The sequence below is a fragment of the Oncorhynchus gorbuscha genome, linkage group LG16 (genome assembly GCF_021184085.1).
Source record: "Oncorhynchus gorbuscha isolate QuinsamMale2020 ecotype Even-year linkage group LG16, OgorEven_v1.0, whole genome shotgun sequence".
Lineage (NCBI taxonomy): Eukaryota > Metazoa > Chordata > Actinopteri > Salmoniformes > Salmonidae > Oncorhynchus > Oncorhynchus gorbuscha.
This window is the reverse complement of record NC_060188.1, coordinates 6,466,644-6,494,099: the sequence shown is the minus strand read 5'-3', so window position 1 is coordinate 6,494,099 and position 27,456 is coordinate 6,466,644. Positions and strand designations below refer to the sequence as shown.

The window sequence follows — 27,456 nt, the reverse complement described above, 5'->3', positions numbered from 1 at the left end:
GTGGGCTGGTCTACACAGGTTCATCTGTAGCTCAGTGGGCTGGTCTACACCGGTTCATCTGTAGCTCAGTGGGCTGGTCTACACAGGTTCATCTGTAGCTCAGTGGGCTGGTCTACACCGGTTCATCTGTAACTCAGTGGGCTGGTCTACACCGGTTCATCTGTAGCTCAGTGGGCTGGTCTACACAGGTTCATCTGTAGCTCAGTGGGCTGGTCTACACCGGTTCATCTGTAACTCAGTGGGCTTGTCTACACTGGTTCATCTGTAACTCAGTGGGCTGGTCTACACCGGTTCATCTGTAGCTCAGTGGGCTGGTCTACACCGGTTCATCTGTAACACAGTGGGCTAGTCTACACAGGTTCATCTGTAGCTCAGTGGGCTGGTCTACACCGGTTCATCTGTAACTCAGTGGGCTGGTCTACACCGGTTCATCTGTAGCTCAGTGGGCTGGTCTACACCGGTTCATCTGTAACTCAGTGGGCTGGTCTACACTGGTTCATCTGTAACTCAGTGGGCTGGTCTACACCGGTTCATCTGTAGCTCAGTGGGCTGGTCTACACTGGTTCATCTGTAACTCAGTGGGCTGGTCTACACCGGTTCATCTGTAACTCAGTGGGCTGGTCTACACTGGTTCATCTGTAACTCAGTGGGCTGGTCTACACCGGTTCATCTGTAACTCAGTGGGCTGGTCTACACCGGTTCATCTGTAGCTCAGTGGGCTGGTCTACACCGGTTCATCTGTAGCTCAGTGGGCTGGTCTACACCGGTTCATCTGTAACTCAGTGGGCTGGTCTACACTGGTTCATCTGTAACTTAGTGGGCTGGTCTACACCGGTTCATCTGTAGCTCAGTGGGCTGGTCTACACCGGTTCATCTGTAACTCAGTGGGCTGGTCTACACTGGTTCATCTGTAACTCAGTGGGCTGGTCTACACCGGTTCATCTGTAACTCAGTGGGCTGGTCTACACTGGTTCATCTGTAGCTCAGTGGGCTGGTCTACACCGGTTCATCTGTAACTCAGTAGATACGTACGCTCTGTTGTGATGGGGAACAGGTACGTACTCTCTGCTGTGATGGGGGACAGGTACGTACTCTCTGTTGTGATGGGAAACAGGTACGTACTCTCTGTTGTGATGGGGAACAGGTACGTACTCTCTGCTGTGATGGGGAACAGGTACGTACTCTCTGTTGTGATGGGGAACAGGTACGTACTCTCTGTTGTGATGGGGAACAGGTACGTACTCTCTGTTGTGATGGGGAACAGGTACGTACTCTCTGTTGTGATGGGGAACAGGTACGTACTCTCTGTTATGATGGGGAACAGGTACGTACTCTCTGTTGTGATGGGGAACAGGTACGTCCTCTCTGTTGTGATGGGGAACAGGTACGTACTCTCTGTTGTGATGGGGAACAGGTACGTACTCTCTGTTGTGATGGGGAACAGGTACGTACTCTCTGCTGTGATGGGGAACAGGTACGTACTCTCTGTTGTGATGGGGAACAGGTACGTACTCTCTGTTGTGATGGGGAACAGGTACGTACTCTCTGTTGTGATGGGGAACAGGTACGTACTCTCTGTTGTGATGGGGAACAGGTACGTACTCTCTGTTGTGATGGGGAACAGGTACGTACTCTCTGTTATGATGGGGAACAGGTACGTACTCTCTGTTGTGATGGGGAACAGGTACGTCCTCTCTGTTGTGATGGGGAACAGGTACGTACTCTCTGTTGTGATGGGGAGCAGGTACGTACTCTCTGCTGTGATGGGGAACAGGTACGTACTCTCTGTTGTGATGGGGAACAGGTACGTATTCTCTGCTGTGATGGGGAACAGGTACGTACTCTCTGCTGTGATGGGGAACAGGTACGTACTCTCTGTTGTGATGGGGAACGGGTACGTACTTTCTGTTGTGATGGGGAACAGGTACGTACTCTCTGTTATGATGGGGAACAGGTACGTACTCTCTGCTGTGATGGGGAACGGGTACGTACTCTCTGTTGTGATGGGGAACAGGTACGTACTCTCTGCTGTGAGGGGGAACAGGTACGTACTCTCTATCCATGGGAAAATACAAATAAAGTGATTACGTGGTTCTGTGCATTTAATGCTGTGGTGTTTATGAGTACATGAATCATTCATCAATGAATCCACATGGCACTAATCATTCATAAAGCTCCATTTTATTAAGTTGTAATCAAGTGGGGGAGTTTGATCATAAACACCTGAAGAACTGAAGCTTGGTTTTATCATTATTTTAGACAAACCAAATACTTGTGTGTATGACAGGGATGATGTGTTGGAGGCTGACAGGGTACACTTTAAGAAAATAAGGTGCTACCTAGAACCAGAAAAGGTTCATCCGTTGTCCCCATAGAAGAACTCTTTGAAAATAACTATTATTGGTTCCAAGTGGAACCCTTCCACTAATACCTTTCCACTAAGGTTCTATGTGGAACATTTTCACCACTAACAGGTTCTTAGTAAAACCTCTTTCACTCCAAAGGGTTCTACCTTGAACCAAAAAGTGTTATCTATGGGGACAAACAATGAACCCTTTAAGAACCCTTCTGTAAAGGTACAGAGACATGTGTGCTGCTGCTTGGGTTCACTGCAGACAGAGGCTGCGTACCAAATTGCACTCTACTCCCTATATAGTGGACTACTTTTGGCCATGGACCCCGGTCAAATTGAATGCACTATGAAGGGAATAGGGTGCTACAGCAGCTAGAGGGTTAAAAGTAGAGCGGCGTGTTCTGCTGCCTGGGTCCACTGCAGACAGACAGAGACACAGCCTACTACTTTAAGCTGTCTGTCTGCCGGTGAACATTGGCTCTGAGGGGAGCAGAGCTAGAAATGATTTGTGAGCTCAGTGTGCTGGTTCCCAAATGGCACCAATTGGGCTCTGGACAAACGTAGTGCACTATATAGGGAATAGGGTGCCATTTGGGATGTCGATCAGTGTTCTGCATCCATTACGGCTTCTTCTCACAGAAGCCATGACCTCAAAGACGCCTTGTCTACGGAGCATTTAGAAAACATTTGTCTCTCAATTTAGAACAGATTTCTGAATGAAATAGAAGGGGAAGCGTGTCATGGTGGGTTAGAGATGAAGCTGTGGGGTTTCTGGCTGAGGGAAGGGAATAAAAGGTCTATGTCAAATATATCTCTGCTTAAAGGGGCAATCTGCGATAGCGACATCCGTTATTATGATGATTAATTCCCATTGAAATGCCTCATTAGCTTGGTTCAACTGTCATACCACATCAGAACCCAAAATATAAGCTTTTTTTCACTCCAGAGAGAGAGAGAGAGAGAGAGAGAGAGAGAGAGAGAGAGAGAGAGAAAAAATACAATATGAGGAGAGGTACACAATCGGAGATATTGCCATTCAGTGAAGACAATGTATCTGTCCAATAATCACTGCGGTGGGCTTGAATGTTTTGTGTTCAAGCTAGATTGCAATGGATTGTTTGATGAAGCCACTATTGAACAAAAACCAACATAATATCTATCATCTTCATAGGCCCATGTTTAAAACATACAAGTACTGTATACACACTGTACATTCTAGGTTTCCTCTGTAAACAACAAGCAGCAGTGTAGCTCCCTAACTAATACAGTAGATCTGTGTACAGGCATTGCACTGGAGCTTCAATACGGTTTCATCCATTGATACATGTTAAATAAATACACATTGTTTGTAGCTGCCTGAAGGGGTGAACATTTACAATGCAACGTTCATTAAAGCATTAACTTATTTCATTACAAAAATGTAGATTGCTAGAGCGGAAATGTATATTAGAAGTGTACAAGACAGCTCAAACTATATTAAATTACAGTAGTAGCAGCTCACTATGTTGCCATGTTCTTTAGCTCTTTCTGTCTCTGTGGTCATTTTATAGCAAAAGCCACATTTTAATACTGTACATTATAGGTGCGTTCGTGAATTCACTTTAGAGTGTCAGAGTGCACTCGGAGTGTGCTCACCCTTGCAGAGCTGCTATTAGTGCTAGAGTGTTTCCATGTTATCAAGAGGGTTAGTGACTGTAACTGTGTTACTGGCAACAATTTAATTCAGTTTTTTACCCGATGTTTACTTAAATCTGTCATAGCAACCGAGTTTAGGCAGTTCGTAAATTCATAAATTATTCTGCGCTCTGGCACTCTCCAACCAGAGTGTTCTGAAATCGAAGTAAGTTGCCATGGTGAATTTACTAACGCACCCTATATAAGGGCAGTCCTCAAGTGCCACAGTGTCTGTTGCTTAGTAACGGATGATATGGACCAGGAGAGCGGACACTCTGTAATCAATGATAGAAATGTATCAGTTAAGGACCAAAGAAAGGAAAACCTGTGGCCCTCGAGGAACTGCTCAGAGATCCTGCCTTAGATCTTTATCTGTACACTTAAAACCAAGCAGTGTAGTGCAGTGTTTCCCCTTCTACTATTACTTAGGCGGGGTGCCCCACTCTCATTCATCTGTATCCTTAACTCTGTTGCCCCCACCACCAGCCTCAATTTAGCTTATCTTCAGTTGGATTCTATAAAAACATGTATGGTTTTGGCAGCCTTTGTTGAAGATTCCCCTGGTCTAGACTAGTCTGGTCTGTTCTAGTGGAGTCTACTACCAGTCTAAGGGCTCCATGGAGTCTGGCTCTGCGTCCATACAGGTCTCCCAGGGGTTGATCTGGGCAGGTCTAATCTGATCTACTGCTAGTCTAAGGGCTCCATGGAGTCTGGCTCTGCATCCATACAGGTCTCCCAGGGATTGATCTGGGCAGTTCTAATCTGATCTACTACTAGTCTAAGGGCTCCATGGAGTCTGGCTCTGCATCCATACAGGTCTCCCAGGGGTTGCGTGGCATCTGGGGCATGGAGATGATCAACAGGCTGAGACCACTGAAGACCAGGAGGACGAAGGAGGTGCAGGCACATTCAAACGACCAGGAGTAGTAGTACTGTTCCCAGACGGTCTCCTCGCTGTCAATCATCCGCTTGGTGGAGTTCCGCATCACCTCAACAGAGATGATGATGCAGAAACCTAGAGGGAGAAGGGTTACAGGTGAGGATGGATGGATGGGCAGACGGACGGACAGATGGAGAGACGGAAAGGACAAACTAATTAACAAAGTAACGAACAAATGAACAAATATCTGATGAACCTGGATGGACAGACAGAAACATGTATAATGTTCGTTGTAGTCATGCCTGATGTATGACGTGAATATCTCAGTCAAAGTAGATGTGTCTGACCTGCGAAGGCAAAGAACATCCCAGCAGGCCTCAGCAGGTAGTCCCTCCCCTTACCGAAGGAGCACACGACACACAGCAACCCCAGGGTCATAAAGGCCAGGCTGAACACAGCAATGGCCGCTGCTGAGAGGTTGTACTGAGAGAGAGAGAGAGAGAGAGAGAGAGAGAGAGAGAGAGAGAGAGAGAGAGAGAGAGAGAGAGAGAGAGAGAGAGAGAGAGAGAGAGAGAGAGAGAGAGAGAGAGAACCTGGATTTTTTTCAGTAGAGAGAAAATGTTCTGGAATGGGGAGATACTACCTCAACTTGTCCAAAAAGAACACATATTCCCATTTTTCTGTTGCAAAATGTTTTGCTACGTTTAACATTGTTTATGACAGTGATAATGAGTCAACTTTGAGGTTTTGTATTGTAATGTTGTGTATTGTAATGCTAGAAAGAAGGATCTTCAAGTCAAGCATTTCAGAGGATCAGGGGCCTTCAATCTGTTAATCTTTCCATCTTGATTTCAAACAGAAAATCATTCAGTTCTTACTGTAACCCATCTCCCATTCTAAGGCATTGGAACTCCCACTAACCCATCCCCCCTCCACTTAACCTTAATCAGCATGAAGAGAATACAGCAGAGAGCCCTCTTGAACAGTGTCTTCGTTAACCATCACTGACTATATAGTTAGCCTGGTTGAACCAGCAGACTGAATGGTGCGACCCCCACTGTTTCACTGAGCTCAGCATTCAGTCTGGTTTAACCATGCTACAATACACTAAAACCGTCTATTAGCACTGCTTCTAGGAGAGGAGTGATGACGAAAGAAGCCTTGTCTCCAGGTGACTCATCCGACTCTCCTCTCTAACCCCCCTCCAATCCTCCAGGCCCATTGTACAGATTACGATAAGCCAGGGCTCACTTTCCCGTCGTAACGCCCTGACTGAGCAGCAGGAGAGCATGGAGCATGAAATAAGCGTTATCGTTCCACTCAAGTAGCTACTTTTGTCATGGTTTGTCTATGGAGAGACACAGAGGGAGACATACAATCTGTGTCTACATGCATAACCTCAGACGTTACGGTGGGCTGCCTCTGCCTGTGATACCGACCTGCTAGGGATTCTTATGGAAGCGTCCCAAATGGCACCCTATTCCTTATATACAGTAGTGCCCTACTTTTGACTAGAGTCCGTAAAGAGACATTTGGGACATAGGCACAGCCAATAGGTCCACAGGTCAAAGGGACGTTTTCAACTAAATTCACACAAGCAGGGATGAGAGGGGACGGAAGCAACCTTTCCTCCGTTAAAAGCGGTGCAGAATCCTGATTTCAACCAATCAGTGTAACGTCTGCTTCCAGCTCACACTCTCAAACACATAGATCCCCTGAACGCAGCTCACTCTCCAGATCCCAATCACCTGAATTCTGATCATCTGTTCACACACCTGTATGTCAGTATCACACACTATTTAGTTCAGTTATTTGCACCCAATCATTGTGAGGTATTGTTTGTTTCGTGACACACTTCTATATGGCGCTCTGGTTTCCCCATAATGTCCTCCTCCTGTGTATGATAGTGTTGCCTGCCTCCCTCAAAAGTTACTTCACCTTCAACCAGTAAATTCTGCTGATGGCTAGCCATGCTAACTTTCTACCTGTCTGTCTTAATGAGTGTTGTCATGCTTACAGCATACTCTGCACTCAACAATGTATATTTGTAAGGGGTCTGCAGTAGTCTCCTAGAATTGCATCTGTTTTGAGGAGAGCAATGTGAGATGCAGAAAGATCTAGTTTTTTCCCCTGACGCGGGGATAATAACTAATAGCAGGCACACACACGTGTGTGTGTGTGTGTGTGTGTGTGTGTGTGTGTGTGTGTGTGTGTGTGTGTGTGTGTGTGTGTGTGTGTGTGTGTGTGTGTGTGTGTGTGTGTGTGTGTGTGTGTGTGTGTGTGTGTGTGTGTGTGTGTGTGTGTGTGTGTGTGTGTGTGTGTGTGTGTGAGAGAGAGAAAGGGAAAGGGAAAGGGAAAGGGAGAGAGAAAGTGTTAGCCAATCACAGAGTGTACCATTCATGTCTGTGTTTTGACTGAATGTGTTTTATTGTCATGCTGAGAACCCAATGAGCAGTCCCATAGACACATAGTATACATCTCATTCCTATTCACCATGCCTCCCCCTCAACAGCATAGGCCCCTCATTGCTTGAAAACAAGGATTAACAGTTCTGATATTTAAGGAAATGCACCATATTTGAGGGAATTGTACTCATGATTACTCAATTTACAACTCAAAACTCAATTTGTAAATTGATTAAAATCGCCACAGTGGTGAATCTGACCGAATGTATTTAAAAAAATGTTGCACTGTGGCTCATTCACCGGAAGCCTGTAACGAAGGAGAGAGAACTCACCTTTCTGAGTTTTGGCTTCGAACCCTTTGGCCTCTTCTTCCTTAGTGAAGTGTTTGAAGTAGGAGCAGTTCTTGGCTGCGGAGGGAAAGAGATGAAAACATTTATTGAAGTCAGCCTCCCAATGCTCCAGCACTACCAATGAGCCTGGCAGCCATTTTATTTTTTCAAAGACCACTTCCGTGGTTGCCGTCACACCGTGAGGTCTTCTAGGCAGAGAGCTCTGTAAATCTCATTATTAAAATCCATTTGGGGGGTTTGACTCCTCTGGGGGTTGATCACTTACATCTTGTGATCTTGACTCTCAAAGTTGAAGAATTGGGATGAAAAGTCTATATTTTTGGCTTCTAGCTAGCTGGCTGTTTGGATTGAAATGGTTATTGTTTCATCTGTCAGGAAGAATAACAACAGGTACAGCATGCTGTGTCCAGAGATGACAGAAGAGTTTGGATCATTTCATCATGAATAAACATTACTTCAAAAAATGTGCCTAAAATCCCCTGTTTCTGTGTCAAACGTTTTTAAGTCCATAACCATGTGTGTGAGGTTTTTACTTTTGTTTCAAAGTAGATTTATTTAAGAAAACCAAGAAACACTCTGCGTGGCCCTGATTTAGCCCACTGCAGTAAAAGTTTAACTGCTGCCAAGATGTGGAGGCTTTCGTGCGCTTTTCACCAGCCGTGGCATCACCCAAGGTGGGTGCTATATGATTGGCAATGTAAGACCAGTATCTACGGAGGAGCGGGTCCTATTGCAGACCAGTACCTACAGAGGAGCGGGTCATGTGAAGCACCAGTACCTACGAAGGAGTGGGTCCTATTGCAGACCAGTACCTATGGAGGAGCGGGTCCTATTGCAGACCAGTACCTACGGAGGAGCGGGTCCTATTGCAGACCAGTACTTACGGAGGAGCGGGTCCTATTGCAGACCAGTACCTACGGAGGAGCGGATCCTATTGCAGACCAGTACCTACGTAGGAGCGGGTCCTATGGAAGACCAGTACCTACAGAGGAGCGGGTCCTATTGCAGACCAGTACCTACGTAGGAGCGGGTCCTATGGAAGACCAGTACCTACAGAGGAGCGGGTCCTATTGCAGACCAGTACCTACGTAGGAGCGGGCAGACCAGTACCTACGGAGGAGCGGGTCCTATGGAAGACCAGTACCTACGGAGGAGCGGGTCCTATTGCAGACCAGTACCTACAGAGGAGGAGCGGGTCCTATGAAGACCAGTACCTACAGAGGAGTGGGTCCTATTGCAGACCAGTACCTACGGAGGAGCGGGTCCTATTGCAGACCAGTACCTACGGAGGAGCGGGTCCTATTGCAGACCAGTACCTACAGAGGAGCGGGTCCTATGGAAGACCAGTACCTACAGAGGAGTGGGAGAAGACCAGTACCTACGGGTCCTGGAAGACCAGTTGCAGACCAGTACCTACAGAGGAGAGGGTCCTATGGAGGAGCGGGTCCTATGGACCAGACCAGTACCTACGGAGAGGAGCGGGTCCTATTGCAGACCAGTACCTACGTAGGAGCGGGTCCTATGGAAGACCAGTACCTACGGAGGAGCGGGTCCTATTGCAGACCAGTACCTACAGAGGAGCGGGTCATGTGAAGCACCAGTACCTACGAAGGAGTGGGTCCTATTGCAGACCAGTACCTACGGAGGAGCGGGTCCTATTGCAGACCAGTACCTACGGAGGAGCGGGTCCTATTGCAGACCAGTACCTGCAGACGGAGGAGCGGGTCCTATTGCAGACCAGTACCTACGGAGGAGCGGGTCCTATTGCAGACCAGTACCTACGTAGGAGCGGGTCCTATGGAAGACCAGTACCTACAGAGGAGCGGGTCCTATTGCAGACCAGTACCTACGTAGGAGCGGGTCCTATGGAAGACCAGTACCTACAGAGGAGCGGGTCCTATTGCAGACCAGTACCTACGTAGGAGCGGGTCCTATGGAAGACCAGTACCTACGGAGGAGCGGGTCCTATTGCAGACCAGTACCTACAGAGGAGCGGGTCCTAGGAAGACCAGTACCTACGGGTCCTATGGAAGACCAGTACCTACGGAGGAGCGGGTCCTATTGCAGACCAGTACCTACAGAGGAGCGGGTCCTATGGAAGACCAGTACCTACAGAGGAGCGGGTCCTATGGAAGACCAGTACCTACAGAGGAGTGGGTCCTATGGAGGACCAGTACCTACGTAGGAGCGGGTCCTATGGAAGACCAGTACCTACGGGAGGAGCGAGGAGCGGGTCCTATTGCAGACCAGTACCTACGGAGGAGCGGGTCCTATTGCAGACCAGTACCTACAGAGGAGCGGGTCGTGTGGAGGACCAGTACCTACAGAGGAGCGGGTCCTATGGAAGACCAGTACCTACAGAGGAGAGGGTCCTATTGCAGACCAGTACCTACAGAGGAGCGGGTCCTATGGAAGACCAGTACCTACAGAGGAGCGGGTCCTATGGAAGACCCAGTGCAGACCAGTACCTACAGAGGAGCGGGTCCTATGGAAGACCAGTACCTACAGAGGAGCGGGTCCTATGGAAGACCAGTACCTACAGAGGAGCGGGTCCTATGGAAGACCAGTACCTACAGAGGAGAGGAGCGGGTCCTATGGAAGACCAGTACCTACAGAGGAGTCCGGGTCCTATGGAAGACCAGTACCTACAGTAGAGGAGCGGGTCCTATGGAAGACCAGTGGAGGACCAGTACCTACAGAGGAGCGGGTCCTATGGAGACCAGACCAGTACCTACAGAGGAGCGGGTCCTATGGAGGACCAGTACCTACAGAGGAGTGGGTCCTATGGAAGACCAGTACCTACAGAGGAGCAGGTCCTATGGAGGACCAGTACCTAGCGGGTCCTATGGAAGAGAGGAGTGGGTCCTATGGAAGACCAGTACCTACAGAGGAGCGGGTCCTATGGAGACCAGTACCTACGAGGAGCGGGTCCTATGGAAGACCAGTACCTACAGAGGAGCGGGTCCTATTGCAGACCAGTACCTACAGAGGAGCGGGTCCTATGGAAGACCAGTACCTACAGAGGAGCGGGTCCTATGGAAGACCAGTACCTACAGAGGAGCGGGTCCTATGGAAGACCAGTACCAGAGGAGCGGGTCCAGAGGAGCGGGTCCTATGGAAGACCAGTACCTACAGAGGAGCGGGTCCTATGGAAGACCAGTACCTACAGAGGAGCGGGTCCTATGGAAGACCAGTACCTACAGAGGAGCGGGTCCTATGGAAGACCAGTACCTACAGAGGAGCGGGTCCTATGGAAGACCAGTACCTACAGAGGAGAGGGTCCTATGGAAGACCAGTACCTACAGAGGAGCTGGTCCTATGGAAGACCAGAGGAGCGGGTCCTATGGAAGACCAGTACCTACAGAGGAGCGGGTCCTATGGAAGACCAGTACCTACAGAGGAGCGGGTCCTATGGAAGACCAGTACCCAGAGGAGCGGGTGGAAGACAGTACCTACAGAGGAGCGGGTCCTATGGAGGACCAGTACCTACAGAGGAGCGGGTACTATGGAAGACCAGTACCTACAGAGGAGAGGGTCCTATGGAGGACCAGTACCTACAGAGGAGAGGGTTCTATGGAAGACCAGTACCTACAGAGGAGCGGGTCCTATGGAAGACCAGTACCTACAGAGGAGCTGGTCCTATGGAAGACCAGTACCTACAGAGGAGAGGGTCCTATGGAAGACCAGTACCTACAGAGGATTGGGTCCTATGGAGGACCAGTACCTACAGAGGAGCTGGTCCTATGGAGGACCAGTACCTACAGAGGAGCGGGTCCTGTGGAGGACCAGTACCTACAGAGGAGCGGGTCCTATGGAAGACCAGTACCTGCAGAGGAGAGGGTCCTATGGAAGACCAGTACCTACAGAGGAGTGGGTCCTATGGAGGACCAGTACCTACAGAGGAGCGGGTCGTGTGGAGGACCAGTACCTACAGAGGAGCGGGTCCTATGGAGGACCAGTACCTACAGAGGAGCGGGTCCTGTGGAGGACCAGTACCTACAGAGGAGCGGGTCGTGTGGAGGACCAGTACCTACAGAGGAGCGGGTCGTGTGGAGGACCAGTACCTACAGAGGAGTGGGTCCTATGGAGGACCAGTACCTACAGAGGAGCGGGTCCTGTGGAGGACCAGTACCTACAGAGGAGCGGGTCCTATGGAAGACCAGTACCTACAGAGGAGCGGGTCCTATGGAAGACCAGTACCTACAGAGGAGCGGGTCCTATGGAAGACCAGTACCTACAGAGGAGCGGGTCCTATGGAAGACCAGTACCTACAGAGGAGCGGGTCCTATGGAAGACCAGTACCTACAGAGGAGCGGGTCCTATGGAAGACCAGTACCTACAGAGGAGCGGGTCCTATGGAAGGCCAGTACCTACAGAGGAGCGGGTCCTATGGAAGACCAGTACCTACAGAGGAGCGGGTCCTATGGAAGATCAGTACCTACAGAGGAGTGGGTCCTATGGAGGACCAGTACCTACAGAGGAGTGGGTCCTATGGAAGACCAGTATCTACAGAGGAGAGGGTCCTATGGAAGACCAGTACCTACAGAGGAGAGGGTCCTATGGAAGACCAGTACCTACAGAGGAGAGGGTCCTATGGAAGACCAGTACCTACAGAGGAGAGGGTCCTATGGAAGACCAGTACCTACAGAGGAGTGGGTCCTATGGAAGACCAGTACCTACAGAGGAGTGGGTCCTATGGAAGACCAGTACCTACAGAGGAGAGGGTCCTATGGAGGACCAGTACCTACAGAGGAGAGGGTCCTATGGAGGACCAGTACCTACAGAGGAGAGGGTCCTATGGAGGACCAGTACCTACAGAGGAGCGGGTCCTGTGGAGGACCTGACCGTCGGAGAAGCAGATGTGGTGCCCTGATTAAGCACTACAGATCTATTGGTCAGATTGTCTTTGTTTCTCTCTGGCTGGACCATCGATGTCCCCTCCCCTGAAGGTACACTGCATTTCCAATACAAACTGCCTCAACTCACAGCCTTTCATCACAAACCAAATATAGACATTCAATCTCCATCTCTACTATCTCAATTTAAATGTGTTGTTTTCGGTTTTGATTTTTATGCACTATGAGATTATTTTCTGAAAATTAAATAAATAATTATTTTTATTAAACCCATAGAAAATTCAAATCCAATTTGAGATCTCTTCTTTATCACCTCTAATTCGCATAGCCAACATTTTTGATTATTTTGTCATACTCATGTTACTTTGATTACTTGATTACTTTGTCATTCTCATGTTTTGCTCCTCATTATTAAAATCCATTTGGGGGGTTTGACTCCTCTGGGGGTTGATCACTTACATCTTGTGATCTTGACTCTCAAAGTTGAAGAATTGGGATGAAAAGTCTATATTTTTGGCTTCTAGCTAGCTGGCTGTTTGGATTGAAATGGTTATTGTTTCATCTGTCAGGAAGAATAACAACAGGTACAGCATGCTGTGTCCAGAGATGACAGAAGAGTTTGGATCATTTCATCATGAATAAACATTACTTCAAAAAATGTGCCTAAAATCCCCTGTTTCTGTGTCAAACGTTTTTAAGTCCATAACCATGTGTGTGAGGTTTTTACTTTTGTTTCAAAGTAGATTTATTTAAGAAAACCAAGAAACACTCTGCGTGGCCCTGATTTAGCCCACTGCAGTAAAAGTTTAACTGCTGCCAAGATGTGGAGGCTTTCAGAGGAGCGGGCGCTTTTCACCAGCCGTGGCATCACCCAAGGTGGGTGCTATATGATTGGCAATGTAAGACCAGTATCTACGGAGGAGCGGGTCCTATTGCAGACCAGTACCTACAGAGGAGCGGGTCATGTGAAGCACCAGTACCTACGAAGGAGTGGGTCCTATTGCAGACCAGTACCTATGGAGGAGCGGGTCCTATTGCAGACCAGTACCTACGGAGGAGCGGGTCCTATTGCAGACCAGTACTTACGGAGGAGCGGGTCCTATTGCAGACCAGTACCTACGGAGGAGCGGATCCTATTGCAGACCAGTACCTACGTAGGAGCGGGTCCTATGGAAGACCAGTACCTACAGAGGAGCGGGTCCTATTGCAGACCAGTACCTACGTAGGAGCGGGTCCTATGGAAGACCAGTACCTACAGAGGAGCGGGTCCTATTGCAGACCAGTACCTACGTAGGAGCGGGTCCTATGGAAGACCAGTACCTACGGAGGAGCGGGTCCTATTGCAGACCAGTACCTACAGAGGAGCGGGTCATGTGAAGCACCAGTACCTACGAAGGAGTGGGTCCTATTGCAGACCAGTACCTACGGAGGAGCGGGTCCTATTGCAGACCAGTACCTACGGAGGAGCGGGTCCTATTGCAGACCAGTACCTACGTAGGAGCGGGTCCTATGGAAGACCAGTACCTACAGAGGAGCGGGTCCTATTGCAGACCAGTACCTACGAGGAGCGGGTCCTATGGAAGACCAGTACCTACAGAGGAGCGGGTCCTATTGCAGACCAGTACCTACGAGGAGCGGGTCCTATGGAAGACCAGTACCTACGGAGGAGCGGGTCCTATTGCAGACCAGTACCTACAGAGGAGCGGGTCATGTGGAAGCACCAGTACCTACGAAGGAGTGGGTCCTATTGCAGACCAGTACCTACGGAGGAGCGGGTCCTATTGCAGACCAGTACCTACGGAGGAGCGGGTCCTATTGCAGACCAGTACCTACAGAGGAGCGGGTCCTATTGCAGACCAGTACCTACGTAGGAGCGGGTCCTATGGAAGACCAGTACCTACAGAGGAGTGGGTCCTATGGAGGACCAGTACCTACAGAGGAGCGGGTCCTATTGCAGACCAGTATCTACAGAGGAGAGGGTCCTATGGAAGACCAGTACCTACAGAGGAGAGGGTCCTATGGAGGACCAGTACCTACAGAGGAGCGGGTCGTGTGGAGGACCAGTACCTACAGAGGAGCGGGTCGTGTGGAGGACCAGTACCTACAGAGGAGCGGTTCCTATGGAGGACCAGTATCTACAGAGGAGAGGGTCCTATGGAAGACCAGTATCTACAGAGGAGAGGGTCCTATGGAAGACCAGTACCTACAGAGGAGAGGGTCCTATGGAAGACCAGTACCTACAGAGGAGAGGGTCCTATGGAAGACCAGTACCTACAGAGGAGTGGGTCCTATGGAAGACCAGTATCTACAGAGGAGTGGGTCCTATGGAAGACCAGTACCTACAGAGGAGTGGGTCCTATGGAAGACCAGTATCTACAGAGGAGAGGGTCCTATGGAAGACCAGTACCTACAGAGGAGTGGGTCCTATGGAAGACCAGTACCTACAGAGGAGAGGGTCCTATGGAAGACCAGTACCTACAGAGGAGTGGGTCCTATGGAAGACCAGTACCTACAGAGGAGAGGGTACTATGGAAGACCAGTACCTACAGAGGAGTGGGTCCTATGGAGGACCAGTACCTACAGAGGAGCGGGTCCTATGGAAGACCAGTACCTACAGAGGAGAGGGTACTATGGAAGACCAGTACCTACAGAGGAGTGGGTCCTATGGAAGACCAGTACCTACAGAGGAGCGGGTCCTATTGCAGACCAGTACCTACAGAGGAGCGGGTCCTATGGAAGACCAGTACCTACGTAGGAGCGGGTCCTATGGAAGACCAGTACCTACGGAGGAGCGGGTCCTATTGCAGACCAGTACCTACAGAGGAGCGGGTCATGTGAAGCACCAGTACCTACGAAGGAGTGGGTCCTATTGCAGACCAGTACCTACGGAGGAGCGGGTCCTATTGCAGACCAGTACCTACGGAGGAGCGGGTCCTATTGCAGACCAGTACCTACGTAGGAGCGGGTCCTATGGAAGACCAGTACCTACAGAGGAGCGGGTCCTATTGCAGACCAGTACCTACGTAGGAGCGGGTCCTATGGAAGACCAGTACCTACAGAGGAGTGGGTCCTATGGAGGACCAGTACCTACAGAGGAGAGGGTCCTATGGAAGACCAGTATCTACAGAGGAGAGGGTCCTATGGAAGACCAGTACCTACAGAGGAGAGGGTCCTATGGAGGACCAGTACCTACAGAGGAGCGGGTCGTGTGGAGGACCAGTACCTACAGAGGAGCGGGTTGTGTGGAGGACCAGTACCTACAGAGGAGCGGTTCCTATGGAGGACCAGTATCTACAGAGGAGAGGGTCCTATGGAAGACCAGTATCTACAGAGGAGAGGGTCCTATGGAAGACCAGTACCTACAGAGGAGAGGGTCCTATGGAAGACCAGTACCTACAGAGGAGAGGGTCCTATGGAAGACCAGTACCTACAGAGGAGTGGGTCCTATGGAAGACCAGTATCTACAGAGGAGTGGGTCCTATGGAAGACCAGTACCTACAGAGGAGTGGGTCCTATGGAAGACCAGTATCTACAGAGGAGAGGGTCCTATGGAAGACCAGTACCTACAGAGGAGTGGGTCCTATGGAAGACCAGTACCTACAGAGGAGAGGGTCCTATGGAAGACCAGTACCTACAGAGGAGTGGGTCCTATGGAAGACCAGTACCTACAGAGGAGAGGGTACTATGGAAGACCAGTACCTACAGAGGAGTGGGTCCTATGGAGGACCAGTACCTACAGAGGAGCGGGTCCTATGGAAGACCAGTACCTACAGAGGAGAGGGTACTATGGAAGACCAGTACCTACAGAGGAGTGGGTCCTATGGAAGACCAGTACCTACAGAGGAGCGGGTCCTATTGCAGACCAGTACCTACAGAGGAGCGGGTCCTATGGAAGACCAGTACCTACAGAGGAGAGGGTCCTATGAAAGACCAGTACCTACCGAGGAGCGGGTCCTATGGAAGACCAGTACCTACAGAGGAGAGGGTCCTATGGAGGACCAGTACCTACAGAGGAGAGGGTCCTATGGAGGACCAGTACCTACAGAGGAGAGGGTCCTATGGAGGACCAGTACCTACAGAGGAGAGGGTCCTGTGGAGGACCTGACCGTCGGAGAAGCAGATGTGGTGCCCTGATTAAGAAACTACAGATCTATTGGTCAGATTGTCTTTGTTTCTCTCTGGCTGGACCATCGATGTCCCCTCCCCTGAAGGTACACTGCATTTCCAATACAAACTGCCTCAACTCACAGCCTTTCATCACAAACCAAATATAGACATTCAATCTCCATCTCTACTATCTCAATTTAAATGTGTTGTTTTCGGTTTTGATTTTTATGCACTATGAGATTATTTTCTGAAAATTAAATAAATTATTATTTTTATTAAACCCATAGAAAATTCAAATCCAATTTGAGATCTCTTCTTTATCACCTCTAATTCGCATAGCCAACATTTTTGATTATTTTGTCATACTCATGTTACTTTGATTACTTGATTACTTTGTCATTCTCATGTTTTGCTCCAGAGAAACAACCATGTATAATCTTAGATTTGAATCACTCTGATCAAAATATGTCTAAATTCTCTTAATCAAAAAAAATTATCTTTAAAAAAAGCATACCTGTATGTATCTCCCTGGACTGAGTGATGGAGAGGTATGGTCTGTTTCCTATCTCCCTGGACTGAGTGATGGAGAGGTATGGTCTGTTTCCTATCTCCCTGGACTGAGTGATGGAGAGGTATGGTCTGTTTCCTATCTCCCTGGACTGAGTGATGGAGTGGTATGGTCTGGTTCCTTTCTCCCTGAACTGAGTGATGGAGAGGTATGGTCTGTTTCCTATCTCCCTGGACTGAGTGATGGAGAGGTATGGTCTGTTTCCCATCTCCCTGGACTGAGTGATGGAGAGGTATGGTCTGTTTCCTATCTCCCTGGACTGAGTGATGGAGAGGTATGGTCTGTTTCCTATCTTCCTGCACAGAGTGATGGAGAGGTATGGTCTGTTTCCTTGGGCAGAGTAATGGAGAGGTATGGTCTGTTTCCATGGACAGAGTGATGGAGAGGTATGGTCTGTTTCCATGGACAGAGTGATGGAGAGGTATGGTCTGTTTCCATGGACAGAGTGATGGAGAGGTATGGTCTGTTTCCATGGACAGAGTGATGGAGAGGTATGGTCTGTTTCTATGGACAGAGTGATGGAGAGGTATGGTCTGTTTCCATGGACAGAGTGATGGAGAGGTATGGTCTGTTTCCATGGACAGAGTGATGGAGAGGTATTGTCTGTTTCCCTGGACAGAGTAATGGAGAGGTATTGTCTGTTTCCATGGACAGAGTGATGGAGAGGTATGGTCTGTTTCCCTGGACAGAGTGATGGAGAGGTATGGTCTGTTTCCCTGGGCAGAGTGATGGAGAGGTATGGTCTGTTTCCCTGGACAGAGTGATGGAGAGGTATGGTCTGTTTCCATGGACAGAGTGATGGAGAGGTATGGTCTGTTTCCATGGACAGGGTGATGGAGAGGTATGGTCTGTTTCCATGGACAGAGTGATGGAGAGGTATGGTCTGTTTCCCTGGACAGAGTGATGGAGCGGTTTGCATGTATAGACCAAGGAAACCCCTCTTCCTCTCTCCCTCTATCCCCTCCTCTACCTATCTCCCTTTCTTGCTCCCTCCCTTTCCCCTTTCCCCTATCCTCTGCTCCCAGCTAGATATCATATGGTACAAGCAGCTGAATGTTGTCTCTTTAACCAGCTAGATATCATATGGTACAAGCAGCTGAATGTTGTCTCTTTAATGCAGCTAGATATCATATTTTACACACAGCTGAATGTTGTCTCTTTAACCCAGCTAGATATCATATTGTACACACAGCTGAATGTTGTCTCTTTAACCAGCTAGATATCATATTGTACACACAGCTGAATGTTGTCTCTTTAACCAGCTAGATATCATATTGTACACACAGCTGAATGTTGTCTCTTTAACCCAGATAGATATCATACTGTACACACAGCTGAATGTTAGCCTGGTCTCAGACCTGTTGGTGCTGTAAAGCCAACAATTGTGGCCACTGTGGTACAGGAGCACAAACAGGTATGGGATCAGGCTACATGTATACCTCTCCTGGGACTGGAACTAGGAGAATGACTAAACATACTCAACTGTTTAAAGTAGAGAAGGTAAAGAAAGGCAGTTTCATCAGGCTATAGAGCCCTCAAACTCACCTCTGAACCTGGAAGCCAGTTCCGCTGTGTTTTTTTATTGTTGCTCTCCAACCAGGGACTGATTTAGACCTGGTAAACCAGGTGTGTGCAATTACTTATCAGGTAGAACAGAAAACCAGCAGGCTCCGGTTTTTGTAAGGTAAGTGATGAATAGCCCTGCTCTAGAGGCACCCTTGCTTTGTGTTGCCAACCACTGAGAGAGATACTCTTTGCCAATACAAGAGCACTCAACACATATACTGTACATAGGCTGTGAAGACTCACATGCTGCTGATATGTGAGATTCTGGGGATAATATTTGGGGCCGTATCATTGACCTTGTGGTTAATAAGGGAACTTCATTCCAGTGAAGTAGGCAATTAGGAGGTGGTCTCGCCTGTCAGTTTCGGTTTTCATTCCTCCATTAGACCTCATCCTCTTCTTTCTCTATCCTCCCTATTCATCTTCCTCTGTTTCTTCTACACCCTTCTCCAGGCTGTATCATATCCGGCCGTGATTGGGAGTCCCATAGGGCGGCACACAATTGGCCCAGCGTCGTCCAGGTTTGGCCGGGGTAGGCCGTCATTGTAAATAAGAATTTGTTCTTAACTGACTTGCCTAGTTAAATAAAGATTTAAAAAATATAATCCTTCTTCTCCTCCCCCTCCTATCCTCCCGATATTCCTCTTCATCTCCCTCTTCCCCCTCCTTCCCGCATCCTCCCTTCTTCTTTCTTTCCTCTCCTCCTCATCCATCTACTTCCTTCATCCTCTTCACTCACCCTTCCTCCTCTTCACTTGTCCTTAACCCTCTTCACTCATACTACATCCTCTTCCTCTGCCTCTGCCTCTCTCCACAATGGATGTGGTGTCCTAGACATGAGGTAATGGTCTTCAAAATGAATGGACTTTTAACAGGAGGTTTACTTGTGTTTTCTACTCTTTCCAATCAAAGAGGAAAGAAGTCCACTACCTTTCTGCCCTCAATTTAACCCCTGGAAATGGCTTCCTTCTGGTAGCAGTGCTTAAGGGGAGATGGCCTTGTCAACAGGAGAACAGTGGCTGTATGCGAGGGAATGGTGAGGGGAAAATGGTTATTTTTAAGTCCAGGTGCAGAATGACTATCAGATTCTGGGTCAATGTGAATCGGGGTGCTTTTAAAAAGGCTGACCCGCAGCAAGCATTCATAACTGGGTCGCAACGGCCTAGGATGGTACTCAGGGGTGTGTGTGTCTGTGCATGTGCGTGCGCGCGTGTGTGTAATTTTAATGGCATGACCCTGCTCAGAGAACAAAGTTACAATCTATGGTTTAGTTCAAAATAAAAACAAGTCCCATTACTACAGTTGTCCTGTTACTATCTTACTTTATCACCACCACGGTCATCATTACCATCACCACCACCACCACCATCACCCACACCGTCACCATTACCACCACCACCAAAATCACCGTCACCATCACTGAATCCACACACCTGCCAGGTTGTTTTCTGAATGCTACAGTATGTTGCTCACACACACACACACACACACACACACACACACACACACACACACACACACACACACACACACACACACACACACACACACACACACACACACACACACACACACACACACACACACACACACACACACACACACACACACACACAACCCCCTGCTGTCAGCTAGTCTTGGCTCCGTGCCAAGAACCAGGACAAGCAACCACAAAGCGGAAACACAGATTAGGTGTTTAAGTGCCAACGTGTTTGCTCAAAGCTACATCTGGGCATTTAAAGAAACTCACCACTTTAGCCCTCACTCACCCTCAACTGAGGAGGCTGAGAAACTGGTGTGAAATTGGGGCCCACTGTCTCATGGCACGTGGGGTGAAGGTGGATGTGGAGGGGGAGGGGGAGGGGAACAAGGATCTGGAGGCAGGGAGGTTCTGTCTACCTGACTGTCTGGGGGAAGGCTTACCTTTTGGAAAGCTGAGGATGAGGGAGGGAGGGAACTGCTAGGGAGAAAGGTACGGGGAGGGAGGGATGGAGGGAGGGAGGGAGTGAACTGGTAGGGGAAAGGTACAGGAGGGAGGGAGGGAACTGGTAGGGAGAAAGGTATGGGGAGGGAGGGAGGGAGGGAGAAAGGTGAACTGGTAGGGAGAAAGGTACGGGAGGGAGGGAGTGAACTGGTAGGGAGAAAGGTACAGGGAGGGAGGGAACTGGTAGGGAGAAAGGTACGGGGGGGAGGGAGGGAGGGAACTGGTAGGGAGAAAGGTATGGGGAGGGAGGGAGGGAACTGGTAGGGAGAAAGGTACGGGGAGGGAGGGAACTGGTAGGGAGAAAGGTACGGGGAGGGAGGGAGGGAACTGGTAGGGAGAAAGGTATGGGGGGGAGGGAGGGAACTGGTAGGGAGAAAGGTATGGGGAGGGAGGGAGGGAGAACTGGTAGGGAGAAAGGTACGGGGAGGGAGGGAGGGAACTGGTAGGGAGAAAGGTACGGGGAGGGAGGGAACTGGTAGGGAGAAAGGTATGGGGAGGGAGGGAGGGAACTGGTAGGGAGAAAGGTATGGGGAGGGAGGGAGGGAACTGGTAGGGAGAAAGGTACGGGGAGGGAGGGAACTGGTAGGGAGAAAGGTACGGGGAGGGAGGGAGGGAACTGGTAGGGAGAAAGGTATGGGGAGGGAGGGAGAGGAACTGGTAGGGAGAAAGGTATGGGGGGGAGGGAGGGAACTGGTAGGGAGAAAGGTATGGGGAGGGAGGGAGGGAACTGGTAGGGAGAAAGGTACGGGGGGGGAGGGAACTGGTAGGGAGAAAGGTACGGGGGAGGGAGGGAGGGAACTGGTAGGGAGAAAGGTACGGGAGGGGGAGGGAGGGAGAGGGAGGGAACTGGTAGGGAGAAAGGTACGGGGAGGGAACTGGTAGGGAGGGAGGGAGGGAGGGAACTGGTAGGGAGAAAGGTATGGGGAGGGAGGGAGGGAACTGGTAGGGAGAAAGGTATGGGGAGGGAGGGAGGGAACTGGTAGGGAGAAAGGTACGGGGGGGGAGGGAACTGGTAGGGAGAAAGGTACGGGGAGGGAGGGGGAGGGAACTGGTAGGGAGAAAGGAACTGGTAGGGAGGGAGGGAGAGAACTGGTAGGGAGAAAGGTACGGGGGGGAGGGAGGGAACAGGTAGGGAGAAAGGTATGGGGGGGAGGGAGGGAACTGGTAGGGAGAAAGGTATGGGGAGGGAGGGAGGGAGGGAACTGGTAGGGAGAAAGGTACGGGGGAGGGAGGGAACTGGTAGGGAGAAAGGTGGGGAGGGAGGGAGGGAACTGGTAGGGAGAAAGGTACGGGGAGGGAGGGAACTGGTAGGGAGAAAGGTACGGGGGAGGGAGGGAACTGGTAGGGAGAAAGGTATGGGGAGGGAGGGAGGGAACTGGTAGGGAGAAAGGTACGGGGAGGGAGGGAACTGGTAGGGAGAAAGGTACGGGAGGGAGGGAGAGGACTGGTAGGGAGAAAGGTACGGGGGGGGAGGGAACTGGTAGGGAGAAAGGTACGGGGAGGGAGGGAGAGAACTGGTAGGGAGAAAGGTACGGGGAGGGAGGGAACTGGTAGGGAGAAAGGTACGGGGAGGGAGGGAACTGGTAGGGAGAAAGGTACGGGGAGGGAACTGGTAGGGAGAAATGTACGGGGAGGGAGGGAACAGGTAGGGAGAAAGGTACGGGGAGGGAGGGAACTGGTAGGGAGAAATGTACGGGGAGGGAGGGAACAGGTAGGGAGAAAGGTACGGGGAGGGAGGGAGGGAACTGGTAGGGAGAAGGACATTAGATACTCTAGTGGTGCAGGACATTAGATACTCTCGAGGTGCAGGAGGTTAGATACTCTAGTGGTGCAGGACATAAGATACTCTCGTGGTGCAGGACGTTAGATACTCTAGTGTTGCAGGACGTTAGATACTCTAGTGGTGCAGGACGTTAGATACTCTAGATGTGTAGGACATTAGATACTCTAGAGGTGTAGGACGTTAGATACTCTAGTGGCGCAGGACGTTATATACTCTAGTGGTGCAGGACATTAGATACTCTAGAGGTGTAGGACGTTAGATACTCTGGTGGTGCAGGACATTAGATACTCTAGAGGTGTAGGACGTTAGATACTCTAGTGGTGCAGGACATTATATACTCTAGTGGTGCAGGACGTTAGATACTCTAGTGGTGTAGGACGTTAGATACTCTAGTGGCGCAGGACGTTAGATACTCTAGTGGTGTAGGACATTAGATACTCTAGTGGTGCAGGACGTTAGATACTCTAGTGGCGCAGGACGTTATATATTCTAGTGGTGCAGGACATTAGATACTCTAGAGGTGTAGGACGTTAGATACTCTGGTGGTGCAGGACATTAGATACTCTAGAGGTGTAGGACGTTAGATACTCTAGAGGTGTAGGACGTTAGATACTCTAGAGGTGTAGGACGTTAGATACTCTAGAGGTGTAGGACGTTAGATACTCTAGTGGTGCAGGACGTTAGATACTCTAGTGGTGCAGGACGTTAGATACTCTAGTGGTGCAGGACGTTAGATACTCTAGTGGTGCAGGACGTTAGATACTCTAGAGGTGTAGGACGTTAGATACTCTAGAGGTGTAGGACGTTAGATACTCTAGTGGTGCAGGACATTAGATACTCTAGAGGTGTAGGACGTTAGATACTCTAGAGGTGTAGGACGTTAGATACTCTAGAGGTGTAGGACGTTAGATACTCTAGAGGTGTAGGACGTTAGATACTCTAGAGGTGTAGGACGTTAGATACTCTAGTGGTGCAGGACGTTAGATACTCTAGTGGTGCAGGACGTTAGATACTCTAGTGGTGTAGGACGTTAGATACTCTAGAGGTGTAGGACGTTAGATACTCTAGTGGTGCAGGACGTTAGATACTCTAGTGGTGTAGGACGTTAGATACTCTAGTGGTGCAGGACGTTAGATACTCTAGTGGTGCAGGACGTTAGATACTCTAGTGGTGCAGGACGTTAGATACTCTAGTGGTGTAGGACGTTAGATACTCTAGTGGTGCAGGACGTTAGATACTCTAGTGGTGCAGGACGTTAGATACTCTAGTGGTGTAGGACGTTAGATACTCTAGTGGTGCAGGACATTAGATACTCTAGAGGTGTAGGACGTTAGATACTCTAGTGGTGCAGGACGTTAGATACTCTGGAGGTGCAGACAGTATCGTCAGTGGAAGAGGAGAGAGAGTGTTAAGTGACACACACAGCGTTTGATTTCCTCCCTGACATCGCTCGTCCATATGTATATAGTCTTAATTCATTCCTACTTAGATTTGTGTGTCTTGGGTGTAATTTTGTGGATATTACTTGTTAGATAATACTGCATTGTCGGAGCTAGAAGCACAAGCATTTCGCTACACCCGCAATAACATCTGCTAATCACGTGTATGTGACCAATACAATTTGATTTGATTTGAGCTGCCGGGGATGGGCAAAATTCACAGGAGGTATGTTTTTAAATGAATTTGATCAAGCTTTGTAGCCTATTGACCCCTTCTTGATGGATGAATACATTTAAATAAAATGAATTGTTTCTCTGTAATAACTAGTAATTTAATTAAATTGGCTTTAGCTAGCCAGCTAGATAGTTATGAGTTTGGGGAATTGGGAACCTAACTATGAAGCCATTTCAGGCTGTCATATAAAATAATGGGTGTATGACACCCTGTCTACATCACTTGCCACAACATGGCTTTTTGATAGCGTATTTAGTTCATCCCAGTTTACACTACTGTAATGAATTTCCTCCTCTTCTTCCGAAGAGGAGAGGCGAAACGGATCAGAGGACCAATACGCGGTGTGGTAAGTGTCCATGGTTCTTTTTAATACGTTAAGGTACACATGAACAACTGACTACAAAAAAACAAGAAATGTGAAAACTCAAAACAGTCCTATCTGGGACAGAGACAGGAACAATCACCCACAAACACACAGTGAAACCCAGGCTACCTAAGTATGATTCTCAATCAGAGACAACTAATGACACCTGCCTCTGATTGAGAACCATACTAGGCCGAAACATAGAAATACCCAAATCATAGAAAAACAAACATAGACTGCCCATCCAACTCTTGCCCTGACCATACTAACTAAATACAAAACACAGGAAATAAAGGTCAGAACGTGACAACTACAGTGTCAAGACCAAGGTGCAGCCTGAGTAGAGTTCCACATTTGAATGATAGTGAAACTTCCAAAAACAACAAAGATGTAGCGATCATGAAATACGTAGCGCATAGAGTCACTCATCAAAAACAATATCCCAAATAGCAGGTGGGGAAAGGGACACACTAAGTATGATCCCCAATTAGAGGTAACGATTATCAGCTGCCTCCAATTGGGAACCATACACACACCAACATAGAAATATAATACCTAGAAACCCCCTAGTTACGCCCTGACCTATTACACCATAGAGAAACCCGAGGGCTCTCTATGGTCAGGGCGTGACATACAGTTATAGAACACCAGAGTTGAGAGACATTACAAATCCAAAACACTGAGGTTGAGAAACACTACAAATCCAAAACACTGAGGTTGAAAAACACTACAGTTATAGAACACAGAGGTTGAGAAACACTACAGTTATAGAACACTGAGGTTGAGAAACATTACAAATCCAAAACACTGAGGTTGAGAAACACTACAGTTATAGAACACTGAGGTTGAGAAAACACAGTTATAGAACACTGAGGTTGAGAAACACTACAGTTATAGAACACTGAGGTTGAGAAACACTACAAATCCAAAACACTGAGGTTGAGAAACACTACAGTTATAGAACACTGAGGTTGAGAAACACTACAGTTATAGAACACTGAGGTTGACAAATCCAAAACACTGAGGTTGAGAAACACTACAGTTATAGAACACTGAGGTTGAGAAACACTGTTATAGAAACTGAGGTTGAGAAACATTACAAATCCAAAACACTGAGGTTGAGAAACACTACAGTTATAGAACACTGGGGTTGAGAAACATTACAGTTATAGAACACCGGGGTTGAGAAACACTACAGTTATAGAACACCGGGGTTGAGAAACACTACAGTTATAGAACACTGAGGTTGAGAAACACTACAGTTATAGAACACAGAGGTTGAGAAACACTACAGTTATAGAACACAGAGGTTGAGAAACATTACAAATCCAAAACACTGAGGTTGAGAAACACTACAGTTATAGAACACTGAGGTTGAGAAACACTACAGTTATAGAACACTGAGGTTGAGAAACATTACAAATCCAAAACACTGAGGTTGAGAAACACTACAGTTATAGAACACTGAGGTTGAGAAACACTACAGTTATAGAACACTGAGGTTGAGAAACATTACAAATCCAAAACACTGAGGTTGAGAAAAACAGTTATAGAACACTGAGGTTGAGAAACACTACAGTTATAGAACACTGAGGTTGAGAAACACTACAGTTATAGAACACTGAGGTTGAGGTTGAGAAACAGGTTGAGAAACACTACAGTTATAGAACACAGAGGTTGAGAAACATTACAGTTATAGAACACAGAGGTTGAGAAACACTACAGTTATAGAACACCGGGGTTGAGAAACACTACAGTTATAGAACACAGAGGTTGAGAAACACAAATCCAAAACACTGAGGTTGAGAAACACTACAGTTATATGAGAAACACTGAGGTTGAGAAACACTACAGTTATAGAACACTGAGGTTGAGAAACACTACAGTTATAGAACACTGAGGTTGAGAAACACTACAAATCCAAAACACTGAGGTTGAGAAACACTACAGTTATAGAACACTGAGGTTGAGAAACACTACAGTTATAGAACACAGAGGTTGAGAAACACTACAGTTATAGAACACTGAGGTTGAGAAACACTACAGTTATAGAAAATCCAGTTAAAACACTGAGGTTGAGAAACACTACAGTTATAGAACACTGAGGTTGAGAAACACTACAGTTATAGAACACAGAGGTTGAGAAACATTACAAATCCAAAACACTGAGGTTGAGAAACACTACAGTTATAGAACACAGAGGTTGAGAAACACTACAGTTATAGAACACTGAGGTTGAGAAACACTACAGTTATAGAACACAGAGGTTGAGAAACACTACAGTTATAGAACACTGAGGTTGAGAAACACTACAGTTATAGAACACAGAGGTTGAGAAACAACAGTTATAGAACAAAGGTTGAGAAACACCAGTTAAAACACAGAGGTTGAGAAACACTACAGTTATAGAACACTGAGGTTGAGAAACACTACAGTTATAGAACACAGAGGTTGAGAAACACTACAGTTATAGAACACTGAGGTTGAGAAACACTACAGTTATAGAACACAGAGGTTGAGAAACACTACAGTTATAGAACACAGAGGTTGAGAAACACTACAGTTATAGAACACAGAGGTTGAGAAACACTACAGTTATAGAACACCGGGGTTGAGAAACTACAGTTATAGAACACCGGGGTTGAGAAACTACAGTTATAGAACACCGGGGTTGAGAAACACTACAGTTATAGAACACCAGAGTTGAGAAACATTACAAATCCAAAACACTGAGGTTGAGAAACACTACAGTTATAGAACACAGAGGTTGAGAAACACTACAGTTATAGAACACGGGGTTGAGAAACACTACAGTTATAGAACACCGGGGTTGAGAAACACTACAGTTATAGAACACAGAGGTTGAGAAACATTACAAATCCAAAACACAAA

At 48.2% G+C, this 27,456-nt stretch overlaps 1 protein-coding gene across 1 annotated transcript in view; it reads right to left on the bottom strand.

Annotated features, from left to right (window-relative positions):
• Nucleotides 1–2,179: 2,179 nt before the first annotated feature.
• Nucleotides 2,180–27,456, bottom strand: part of cacng1b (calcium channel, voltage-dependent, gamma subunit 1b) — a 35,707-nt gene continuing 10,430 nt past the window's right edge. The window contains exons 2-5 of the mRNA XM_046306805.1: nucleotides 7,645–7,719; nucleotides 6,763–6,764; nucleotides 5,255–5,390; nucleotides 2,180–5,042 (exon numbers count right to left, since the gene is read on the bottom strand). Of these exons, the coding sequence (XP_046162761.1) occupies nucleotides 4,801–5,042; nucleotides 5,255–5,390; nucleotides 6,763–6,764; nucleotides 7,645–7,719 (455 nt within the window). The 3' untranslated portion in view covers nucleotides 2,180–4,800. The remainder of the gene's footprint in view (nucleotides 5,043–5,254; nucleotides 5,391–6,762; nucleotides 6,765–7,644; nucleotides 7,720–27,456) is intronic.